The 12,653-nt window shown below is 38.0% G+C and overlaps 1 protein-coding gene and 1 pseudogene across 1 annotated transcript in view; both read right to left on the bottom strand.

Moving 5' to 3' along the window:
* Nucleotides 1-5,094, bottom strand: part of LOC107681405 (CDK5 and ABL1 enzyme substrate 2-like) — a 30,102-nt gene extending 25,008 nt beyond the window's left edge. The window contains exon 1 of the mRNA XM_016477704.1: nt 4,487-5,094. Within this exon, the coding sequence (XP_016333190.1) occupies nt 4,487-4,995 (509 nt within the window). The 5' untranslated portion in view covers nt 4,996-5,094. The remainder of the gene's footprint in view (nt 1-4,486) is intronic.
* Nucleotides 5,095-5,634: 540 nt separating this feature from the next.
* The window catches only part of LOC107681410 (cerebral cavernous malformations 2 protein-like), an 18,045-nt pseudogene continuing 11,026 nt past the window's right edge, over nt 5,635-12,653 (bottom strand).

The raw sequence follows: 12,653 nt of genomic DNA, 5'->3' as shown, positions 1-12,653 counted from the left end.
TCCTTCACGCTGAAGTGTGTTTTCCTGAAGTACATCAGCTTCAAATTCTGATTATGCCACGGGTGCTATTGACATAAGAGCATGAGCCAAGCCCAAGGTCAGTCTGCAAACAAGGCCACTTCCCTATACACGGATACACCCATTCAGTTATTAACTCACATATAAAGGACTTCCCCTAAACAAGAAGAATCAACAGTTTTCACGGTCATGTGTAGATTAAAGATTACTATACATAACTAATGACATTACACAGATATGTTTTCCTCTTAGCATGCCCAGAACAAGAGTGACAGAAGTCAAGCGATACACAATTCTTCAACTAGTGGCTAGGTATGCACAAAAATTCTTCAAAATTACTATTCAAAACTTTAAATTTGACTTTAACTTGCAACAGAAGAACACAAAAGGAGATTATTCACCAAAAACAAAAAAAAATTCATCATGTACTTGTGTGAGTAAATGATGACAGAATTTTCAATTTTGGGTGAACAATCCCTTTAAGCTGTTCGAAACCCATAAAACCTTATTCCATAATTATATATAAATAAATAAATGTTCTATATATAAACGTTCTCAAATGTTTGTGCTTGATGCATATTTGTGATGCTTTTGTGCACTTTCTGAAGCTTCAAAGTTTTGTTGGAATGAACTTTCAATGGAAGGACAGAAATTTCTCACGTTTTCAACAGGGTATGCAAATGTTGATAGAATTTAAGGTATTTATTAAGGTTGGAGAATGTCTTCATAAAACTTAATTTCTTCATCAGAAAAAGAGGCATGTGTAATAGAGCTCAATGTGAGAACATTAAAATGAAGAGACAGTAAGATTCACCATTTCTAAAGTTACCACAGGGAATCATGTTCAAACGCTAACACTGAATATAACAGGCCTTTTTTGGCAAACTCAAAAAAAAAAAAAAAAACATTTAAACAACATGCAAAAATCTTCCAACTATTGATTAGAAAACAGCTCTCTTTTGAGCAACTATGAACAGTTTAAAGCCTCAAAGCATTTTGACAATGCATGAGGCTTAGAATTTGGCAATTGTGGTCAACAAGCTCCTACTTGTTGTACTATTCGAACCATCTTTATTTTGAATGTCACATCTCTCAGTGTCCATGCTAAGAACGGTTATTCAAGTTCTCTACGCTCCACAAAGACAACTTACTCCGAGAGGTTGTTTTTAAGCAAGGAAAGGTCAATTTAAATGCATGTTGGATGCATTTACTGGAACCATTTTAAGAAGCCGCAACATTTGAATCAAGCAAGTTCATGTAGCCCTGATTTATTCTCCAGTGCAGAGACGGTTCATTCCCTCAGGCCTGCAGAGACCCTTTGAAGGGTTGAGAATATGACAATGTCTTAAGCTTTAATCTCTGTAGGTACTGTGTGCACAAAGTAGCGTGCAGCGCTGGAAGAGCATCACCACCCTTATATGCAGCACGGACTGACCTAAAAGCTCCAACTGATAAAGCAAAGCAAATGTCTGCCGTGACTGTCAGTCTGGTTTGAATCTACATGTCACAACCGCACCCTTTTAAAGCAAAAGTGGGAAGAGGGTTTTGGGGGGGGGGATTAAAGTTTAGATTAAAAGCTAAACATAAACGCCATTCTCTCACTGTGTGTATGACAAGTTTTTTCACTTCCTCATGTGGAGAGATAAACCAACCAAAGCTGAAAACTTAACGCACAAATGGCCATTTTTAGGCAAGGTTTATTTGCTGTGAAGTCATCTGTATTCCAGAAAGGGGTTTGTTCAGTCTGTGGTCAATGAGAGTACTAGTGAGAATGAAAACACAGTCTTTTTCGCATACTTCTGCGTCTCTGGAACACCATTTAAAAGTCAAGCAGATAAAATCTATGGTGGTGGCTTGTCAGTTCACCCTCATTTTCTATCCGTAGATCAGTGCAACTTCAAAGTTCATTAATATTAGTGTTGTCACGGTACCAAAATTTCAGTATTCGGTACCGATACCAGTGAAAATCCACGGTTCTCGGTACCAATTTCGGTACCAAAGCAAAACACAAAAACATGCTAATTGAACAACATTTTTATTAATAACGTTAAACAAAAATTAAATGTACAAAACCAATGCCATCCAATGCCAATTGTTTCAAGTTTTTCAACACAAGTATAAACAAGTTTCACCCAAAAGTTTAGTCATAGTTCTGCTGCCACTGAAAAACACCTGTAAACTGTTGTCTGTTTTAGGGTTTGCTGGTGTGTTTCAGGATCTTCCTCCTCAGTCTGCAGCTGTAAAAGGAAAATATAATATACTTCAGTAAAGCAATGGGCTGAGTCTGACCAAATGCAACATTAGATCATTGACACCAGATAAAATATAACTTTTCAGAAAATAACAAACCTCAGCTTTTATAAGAAATTTAGATAAGATTACATATATTAAGTGTATATCAAATAGATGGAAACCATATTTTGGTTACACAGTTCATTTAAAAGCCTCTGGTGTGTAAAAATAGTAAATACCATTATGTCCTCCTGTTTTTTACAGTAATAACAGTTATAGGAGCATTAAATAGTTAACAAAGAAATAATTTTGAACAAAATGAACAAAATTAATTCTAATGCTCATTATATTAGCGTTAGCCGCGCTTATGCTAACGATTAACTACGTATACGCTAACGGCGATGTTTATTTCAATCCGAAATTCAAATTAAAATATGGAATAATATTCATAACAGAACAGAAGCTCTAAATATTAAAAATGTAATTGAAACTTACCTGCTTGAACTTGATCGGGGTGTTTTGTTAGTTTGCTGCGTTTCCTCCTCTTGAGGTCGCCACTGCTTTTATGAAGAGGTTGCCAGGTTTTCACAACAAAACCCGCCCAATCGCGTTTCGATGGGTTCCCCCTTAAAAATCGCGTTCCGAGGATAAAATACGCGTGTTTTGGCGGGGTTTCCCTGGTAAAATTCGCATTCCAGGGGCTAAATATCACGTTAATGGGGTCGTTTTTCAACCCGCGGACATGAAAAACAACCCGCGGCAACAGTGTTAAAGCAGCCCAATTCCGCGGGAAAACCGCGGACTTGGCAACACTAGAAGAGGCTAGATTTCGGATAGCGCATCAAGAACCGGGTTGAGCGTACTTAAAAAAACCTGGTACCGTAACGGTTTCATTTTTTTAGTACTGACTGGGTACCGAAATACCGGGTCTTTTGACAACACTAATTAATATATTTAAAAACATCAACAAAACACTTTTAAAATTGTCAAAGTGATATTCTGGAAGCAAACCGGACAAAGGTGTGTTTCAAAACTAGAGATCACGTAACTCCAGATGATTAATTCACTGTAAATAGGGGTGTATATTTAAAGCACAAACAAATTAGACTCTGACTGGACAGATATGGTAAATGACTCAAAATCATGAAGAAACATTAAAGCTTCTCTAACTATAGACACAATTACACATATGCTTTGTGTTTAGTGTATACTGCACATGATTCTCTGTAACAAGTTCTTTGAAATTTCTAGTAAATAATAAAAGAATGAAGTGAATGTTGAGGTTGGCAACATTACGCCACATTTTATATAAACATTTCCAACCACTCATATCATTAGTCTGAATGACTCTATGGTGCCTCTCCCTCTAAATATGCAGGTTGGGTCAAATCGGTTACAAAACAAGCCCATTCAGACTGGTCAGAGTATTGACTAACACCTTACATTATGTGTCCATATTAATGCTGTAATATTTAACTACAAAAAAATCAATAAACTGTGCAATTATATTAAGCCCCAGAAACAAAATACACATTAATTTTATATTAATCATCAGTATTACTCGGTACTTATGCAATAAGTAAAAAGAACACTAATATAAAGCGTGAAAATGTAATGTTTGAACATTTCTTTGCATCACAAAAATGAGTGTCGCAAAGTAAGCTGTGAAAGGGATGGTAAAGGAAGAAAAAAACATTTTGTGCAATTTAAAAAGCCATTTTAAAATATAGCCTTTTCTGACAGTAAATGAAATGCAGCATTAGGGCCACCTTAATTTTTTCGTATATCTTACAAAAAAATATTTATAGCATTAGATTTGCTTTTTATACTGATTATGTTTCAATATTAAAATGTATGAAATCTGATATGCAGAACTGCTTCTTTTTTCTACATTTTGACAAAATATTATAGTTACTTTCTGGACCACAAAACTAACAAAATATTAATTCTGAAAAGTGTTAATATATTAATATTAACAATTAAACAATTTAAGCATCAATAGCTTTATGTTCAAAGTCAAATAATAACATAAAAAACATAACGTTAACTTATTACCCTAGTAACTTGCCAACTTGACAGTGCACATGACATATGATGCCCAAATAGGCTGCCTAGGTGACACGGCCAAGTGGACTGTCTTTTTCAGAAGTTTATGTAATCAGAATGCATTAAACTGTCATATCTCGCACTACCTCTAAAGTGAACCCCCCCGTTAAGAAACCTGTGCAGAACCCACCGCGGTCGAGACTCCAGCGAAGAGCCGCAGCTCTGCACTGACAGCAGCGTCGGAGACTTCCGCGCTCCGAGCGGACTGGGCTGCAGACTGCACGGGGACAGGAGATTGCTCTGCGAGGAGAACGAGCCCCTCTCCCTCTCCCTCTCCAGGAACATCTCGGTGCTCCCGGCGTTACTGAACCCAGAATCCGACGGCAGAACCAGGATGGGCGGGACGTTGAGCAGCCCGAGTCTGGGGACAAAGAGGCTGGAGAAGGTCCCATCGCTACTCGCCGCAGCGGACAGTTCGCTCACAGTCGCGCCGTTGTCAGAGCACTGAAACTCGGCATCACTTGGGCCCGCTGCGCTCACATTGTTCCGCACAGGCCGACCGTCCAATGATATATTAGTGAGAAACAAAAGCGCAGCTTGTCTCCTCCGCGAATCTTTACTTTTCCGCAGATGCTCTCTGTGCAGTTTGCCAGTGCATGGGTTCAGAGTGCTCTGCGTACTACACGCAGCAGCCGCCATTCTCGAATAAACCGTATCCGCTGCTGCTCGGTTCTGTTTCTACCCCGGCGCGACTCGCCTGGACACGCCCACTCGCACCTGTTTGGCTTAGAGGACAGGATTTTAGTAAATAGATAGAGCGTGCGCGGATTTGATTGGCTGATGAGTCATAGCGCGTGTGAAATAATTTCACAGGCGCGCTCTGACAGAAGAGAGAGAAATTGAAGGACTGGAGATGCAGTTTTTGACGCTTTGTTGTTATATGTGACCCTGGACCACAAAACCAGTCAAAAGGGTCCATTTTCTGAAATTGAGATTTATACATCATCTGAAAGCTGAAGTTTCCATTGATGTATGGCTTGTTAGGATAGGACAATATCTGGCAGAGATTGTAAAATCTGGAATCTGAGAGTGCAAAAAAATATATAAAAATATTGAGAAAATCGCCTTTAAAGTTGTCCAAATGAAGTTCTTAGCAATGCATATTACTAATCAAAAATTAAGTTTTGATATATTTATAATAGGAAATTTACAAAATAGCTTAATGGAACATGATCTCTACTTAATATCCTAATGATTTTTGGCATAAAAGAAAAATTGATAATTTTGACACATACAATGTTATTGTTGGCTATTGCTACAAATATACCCATACCCGTGCTACTTATGACTGGTTTTGTGGTCCAGGGTCACAAAGAGTAGCAAAATAAACGCGTCCTTTAGACACATTTTAGGTATGTATCACAACATTTTACTTTATTACATTTTACAGTGTTAAACTATTATAAACAGTACTGTGAAGTCAGTCAGCTCTTTATTCCAATCAGGACTGCCAGTTAAAGTATAAAGAATTTAATAATAATGCATGGGCCCTCCATCCTCTGACCTACTGACTAAGATATTCCACAGAGGACCTCAGTTGGCCCTCTTTATCACAGGGACTGGGACAAATGTTCCCTGTTGCCCCCCGCTGGTTTGACTATAAGATTATTCGGGTGTGAGAAGAGGTTTAACTTTAATCTAAACCCTGTCTGGCCCTGTTCTTCTGCCCGGTTCCATTACATAACAAACGTTTAGCCTGACAAATGTATGTGCCATTTTGATAACCCCCAATGCTGGGCGCAGTGCCCATCAACCTTCTGTGGTTGGCATAGATAAGAGGGAAGGGCATCAGACTGTGGCAAGGTGACAGTGTCACTGGAAAGAATGTCAAGGCTGAGTTTTTCATGAGTTATTCTCCCTGCAGACAGCAGCCATAGTCAATGACCCTCCGGCTCCAGCAGATTACTGTGTAATGTGCACTGGCTGGAAGAAAACTCTTCATCACCATCATCATCATCACTGTCGTCAATATTATATGATTGCGTTCTCTTTTTCTCCTTTTATGTCTAAGTGACCAAATAACTCTCCAAATAATACGTAATTACTTATGTCCTCTCTGGCACTTCCTCACTGCATTGGTGCTCTTTTGTAACTCATTCACGCAGAACATGAAATAACCAAACTTGCATGCAAATAATACGCAGATTTACAAATGCAAATAGGATGCAAAAGGCCCATTTTTCATCAGCAGCACTCAATATGGCCCAATAAAGTGCACATACTGTATACTGTAAATGTTTAACTAATTGAGTTTGAATTCTTTTACATTATATATATATAAAATCAAAGAAATATGTGACCTAAACCCTGTTTTCAAAAACTCTCCAGTGCAATTTCAAATATACAGTGGCTTATATATACATGTCAGTTCATTCTGTATGTTTCACAGGTAATAATCCTCTTCTTCTATGTCTCCGTTGCCCTCCTCAAAGCCTAAAGCCTCAATGTTGTGTGTGATGTCATAAATTCTGTGGTTAAAATCCTGGGAACCAGAAGGAAGAGTCCAGCCGTCATAGCCACGGACTGCTGTGGCAGATGTGCTGCTCATGCTCCGCTTGATCCGGCCAAAACTGTCCATCAAAATCCCACCCTCTCGGATCCCAATGTCTTCCAGAAACGTCTCGAACACTCCTACATCCTTATCTGGAATAAAGGGCCTCATGCCTGCTCACATGAGAGAGGAAATACGTGAGAATGCACCATGCAAGTCTGTATTTTTAGACTTTTATTTTTATTTTTATTTATTTTTAGCATGAATTTGTTGGATTATAATTGGGAATACGTATTGTTAGTCACATTAACAAGCAAACATTTTGAAAACTTAAAATAAATACATTTTAAAGATGTATTTTTTTTTAAAATACACTACCATTCAAACTTTTGAGTTCAGTAAATCACACTTTTATCCAGCAAGGATGCATTCAATTAATCAAAAGTGACAGTAAATACATTTAAACTGCTTTTTTCCTGTGAGAATGTGGCAGCATTCACGTTTGTGATTAATTGTCTCTATTCAACACTGTAACTCTACTCTATAAATTCACACTAACAATACTGAATGGTCTGAATGGCGAAAGCGCAGACAGTCTCACACTCGTCCAGAGCTGTATCGAGCTGACTCAGCCTTTTGCTTGCGAGTCAGGTTAGATGAGTCTATGGCCAGCAGAGGTATAAGTGGCTCAGTGAGTGTTATGTAATTGTGTCTCTGTTGCACACAATCCCTGCAATTTGCTTTATCCTTTACCAACTCACTTCAGAAGTAACATCTACAAGGTCTTTCTAATCAGGTTGGACAAATTTGTGTCGCAGTGGGAATTTATGTACAATCCATTTTGAGTATTTAATGACTCACTATCTAAATATGTATTTGTGACAAATCTGGGATCACAGTTACAGAGTTATTTATAGTTTTGAATCGTGGTCATAGAGTTATTTATAGGCTGTATCATGTTTCTTTTCCCACAGCGGCTAGTGTTAGTAGAAAGTTTTGTAATTCTGTCACACTGTGAAAGTGTGATGTTGTTGGAAAGGCTGTTGCACCATGACTGCTCCAGTGAAAGCCAGGTGCTCATGAATATTCATTAGGCTTTATGTTACTCTAATCCCTCTAATGAGCTAATGATAGACAACAATTACAGAAACTCTGAATACAATGCCATATCCAAAAAAATCACGACTTTTGAAATATGACTTCAGACTTCATAATGAAATAAACCCAGTCGTACAAACACACCCCTTGGGGATTTAAACAGGCACTCAAATTCCTCAAGAGGCAAAGAAGGAGAAAGAGAGAGAATCTACCGTGACTTGTAGATTGTATTCTGTGTTGTGAGTTTCTCACCAAGCAGCAGGAACTTGCGTGAGTCTCCATAGAGCTGCAGCAGGTCAGTGCAGAACTGCTCTATCGGAGCACCAAGTCTGTATTCTCTTAGAAACAGAGCAAACTGCTGAATTTCCTGAGGCATCAGCTTACTCCTCAACTAACCAATGAGAACAGGACACAGAACTATAATACGACAGAACTATAAAGAGACAATAATATTATGGATAACTGCAGTGGATCGTTCACGCACAAATAAAAATGCTGTCATTTACTCATCCTCATGTTATTTCAACCCCTCAAGGCTGCTTGATTTCATAACTTTTCATTACCAGGAACTGGGAGTACTGCTATTTTAAAATAACCATGATTAATTTTGTGTTTCCAAAAGTTGGGAACCACATTATTAGGCAAAATGTCAAAAATACTTTATTCACTAAAGTTTATACAATAACGATTCTTTATTGGCATCTATGATTCCATGAAGAACCTTTAAAGGGATAGTTCTCCCAAAAACGAAAAGTCTGTCATTAATTACTCACCGTCATGTCGTTCCAAACCCGTAAGACCTTCGTTCATCTTCAGAACACAAACTGAGATATTTTTGATGAAATCCGAGAGCATTCTGACCTTGCATAGACAGCAACACAACTGACACGTTCAAAACCAAGGTCTTACGGGTTTGGAACTACACGAGGGTGAGTAATTAATCAATGACCGAATTTTCATTTTAGGGTGAACTAACCCTTTAACATACAATGCTTCTACAAAAGCTTAGTGGGAAAAGATTTCTCAGATTATTAAATCTAAATCCGTTTTCTTCACACTAAGAAAGTAACGGTTCTTTTAAGAACTGTTCTTTGGGGAACCCAAAATGGTTCTCCTATGGCACTGCTACTAAAACCCCTTTTTGGAATCTTTTATTTTTAAAAGTGGCGTGGTGAGTTTGGTCACATGTCACTAAAGGTGTGTACACTATGTGCATGTCAGATTTTATACTGGGGCACCAGCCAGAGAATTTCACCTTAACAAGAGATATGAATTTGTGAGTCTGCTTGTTTTAATTCAATGAAAAATTATGAAGTGCAAATTAAATTTTAGACTAAAAAATTTTCATTTTTATTTAAATTTCAGTCTGTTCCTCACACAGAGCATAATATGGCTTCAAAAGACTTCAAAATACATTGTGTGTGTCAGTGTGTGTGTATATACAGTATATACAACAACATGAGGGTGAGTAAATGATGACAGAATTTTCATTAGGTGAAGTGTCACTTGTATTACATCATTTTATGTGTGTAAGCATCTTACAATGATCATGTACTCCTGCAGACTGGCATTACAGGGCTCAGAGTCGCTGTGTGTGGAGGCCAGGCTTCGATGTGACTCATGGCAGGAAAGAGATGAGCTCTCGCTGTAGTTCTCACTATAATACGGATCAAATGCTTCCTGTGAACCATCACTGTGAGGAGAGATAACACATATGAAGTCAGATGTGACAGAGCTTAAAAGCTATTTTTAATACCACACCCCCGTTTTCTCACATATATTAAAATAGCTTTAAAAAAAATATGTGCCCTCCAGCTCTAAATGGCAAAAATATTAGACTGCAGCCAGGGCCGTCCTTAGGGGGTGCGACTGGTGCGGTCCTTATATATATTTCTGTTTTTTTCTGTTGGTAACTGAGACAATGAGATAACACACATGAATCAGATGTGACAGAGTTTAAAAGCTATTTTTAATACCACACCCCCGTTTTCTCACATATATTAAAATAGCTTTAAAAAAAATATGTGCCCTCCAGCTCTAAATGGCAAAAATATTAGACTGCAGCCAGTGCCGTCCTTAGGGGGTGCGACTGGTGCGGTCCTTATATATATTTCTGTTTTGTTCTGTTGGTAACTGAGACAATGATTTACAAAATCAAAATGTACAAACTGAAGAAAGGGTAAGAATGTAATGATAATTCATAAAGACAGATTTCATGATTCATAATGCATAAACAGACACTCACTATGAACTGCAGCAGCTGAAGTCTGTGTCATAGCCATATGTCATGTTGGTAAGGCAGCTGTCACCTTGGACAAGTATTGATGGGAGGGAGAAAGACAACATGTTATAAATTTGTGCTTTTTAAATGGCAACTGAAACTATGCTGCAAAACACACTATTGATGAGTGCAGTCTAGACATGCATTGTACATGCAAAATATATTAAGATCAACAGTTTAGAATCATTTTAAGTGGGTTTCAGGGATCCTTAATCTGCCACAAAGTGATGCTAGAAAGACTGAAAACTTTAAATGTTCTTTTTCTTATATTGGTTTTCTTACACAATATAAATGTGTTTTTATATTTAAGGAATGACAAGTATCATCATATTTTGAGGTCCTTGGCTTGGTTCAGAAGCAGTGATTCTTAACTGGGGTGTATTCATATATTTATAAGAGACATCTATGTAGTAGTAACCCATCACAGTGCCAAAATTGTAAACAAAATGTCCTCAAAATGAAACATTGAAATGTAATAAAAATGTTTAATATAAGATATACATGTATAGTAAGAATTTCCCCTCTTTAAAATTCAATTATTCTATTTATGTTGCTATCATAATTATACATGACAAAAGTTAGCTGTCTTTTTAATTAAATTAGCAATAGTTATGTCACTCACTCCTCTGTAGCCAATAGCGGTCAGGCATGGTGTAGTGATATCCCATCCTGTCGACACATTCAATGGTCTGATGTCCATAGATGATCTGAAACATTTGACAGATGAGCGCGCAGTACTCCTCTGCAGCGTCCTGTGTGTGATCAATATAAGAATAAAATGAAGAGAAAATCAGTCAGTGTCTATAGCTACATTCAACTTTAAATGCTTCTACCTTTCTGCTTTTCTCTCTTACACAAGACACACATATTGCACACCAGCAAAAGCAGCCAGACGGTAATGTGGGTCAACACAATCCCATATATATTAATGTCCGCAGGCACACACAGATCACTGACACAGCATGCTCTTACATAAGTCTGGGCATTACATCACAGAGGAGTCTACTCTGAGCGCGCTGTTTACATCACAGCTGACACAACTCATCTCGTCAGCACAGTCACTGCAGGAGCGCAGCTACAGCTCATTGTGAGGCACTCATATTCCTGAGGCTCACACCCACTGATTAAATTAGGACTATCTCATTCATCACAATCACCTTAAATTTATACAGCAGCAATAATTAATTTCTCCAAATGCCACAACTACAATGTTTGTATTGTCCATCCATTCATCCATCATTGCTTATTAGCTCATTCAGCATCCATCCACATGAAATGCTGTCTATCCATTCATCCATCCATCCAACCACATTATTGGCTTTAACCTATCCCACAATTATTCATCCATTCATCCACCCACCCACCCATCCATCTCTTATTAACACTTTCATCCATCCATCCATCATCACTTATGAACACTTTTGTTCCTCCATCCATCCATTCATCCATCAGTTATTAACCCTTTCAACTACCCATCCTTCCATCCATTCATCTGAATAACGTTTTAACACATCCCTCACTTATTAATCCATAAATATATCCACCAACTATTAACCCTTTCATCCATCCATCCACCCACTTATCCATCACTCATTAATCCTTTCATCCACCCATCAGTTATTAACCCTTTCATCCATTTATCCAGCCAGCCACATTAACAAGATTTTTAATCCATCCTTCACTTTTTAACCTTTATATCAGAATCAGAATCAGAATCAGAAGAGCTTTATTACCAAGTATGTTTACACACACAAGGAATTTGACTTGACGACAGGAGCTTCCAGTGTAGAAGAAAGTACAAACATAGTGCAGACATACATGATAGTGCAGACATACATAGGAATAACACAGTAGGGATGTAATATAACACTAATATAATAAAAAAAGAAAAATTAGAAAAATTTAATAATGTACTATATACAGAAATAGAAGTATAGGAAAAAATGAATTGTTTAGATAAATGTACAGATATGTTTATTAGTGTGCAGATATGTTATTTACAAAGTGTGCAGTTTAATATAAATGGACGATGTATAATTATGAAAGATTAATTGTTCAGGCTGAATATAGCCTGTGGGAAAAAACTGTTCTTGTGCCTGGCTGTTCTGGTGGTCAGTGCTCTGTAGCGTCGACCAGAAGGCAACAGTTCGAAGAGAGAGTGGGCTGGGTGTGAGGGGTCCAAGGTGATTTTTTTAGCCCTTTTCCTCACTCTGGAGATGTAAAGATCTTGGAGGCTGGGCAGAGGGGCACCAATAATCCTCTCAGCAGTCCTGACTGTCCGTTGTAGTCTCTTGATGTCTGATTTGGTAGCTGAACCAAACCAGACAGTTATGGATGAACACAGGACAGACTCAATGATAGCAGAGTAGAACTGTTTCAGCAGCTCCTGTGGCAGGTTGAATTTCCTCAGCTGGCGAAGGAAGTACA

This window comes from Sinocyclocheilus anshuiensis, unplaced genomic scaffold (genome assembly GCF_001515605.1).
Source record: "Sinocyclocheilus anshuiensis isolate Anshui unplaced genomic scaffold, SAMN03320099.WGS_v1.1 scaffold881, whole genome shotgun sequence".
Taxonomy (NCBI): Eukaryota; Metazoa; Chordata; class Actinopteri; order Cypriniformes; family Cyprinidae; genus Sinocyclocheilus; species Sinocyclocheilus anshuiensis.
This window is presented reverse-complemented; position numbering and strand designations above follow the sequence as displayed.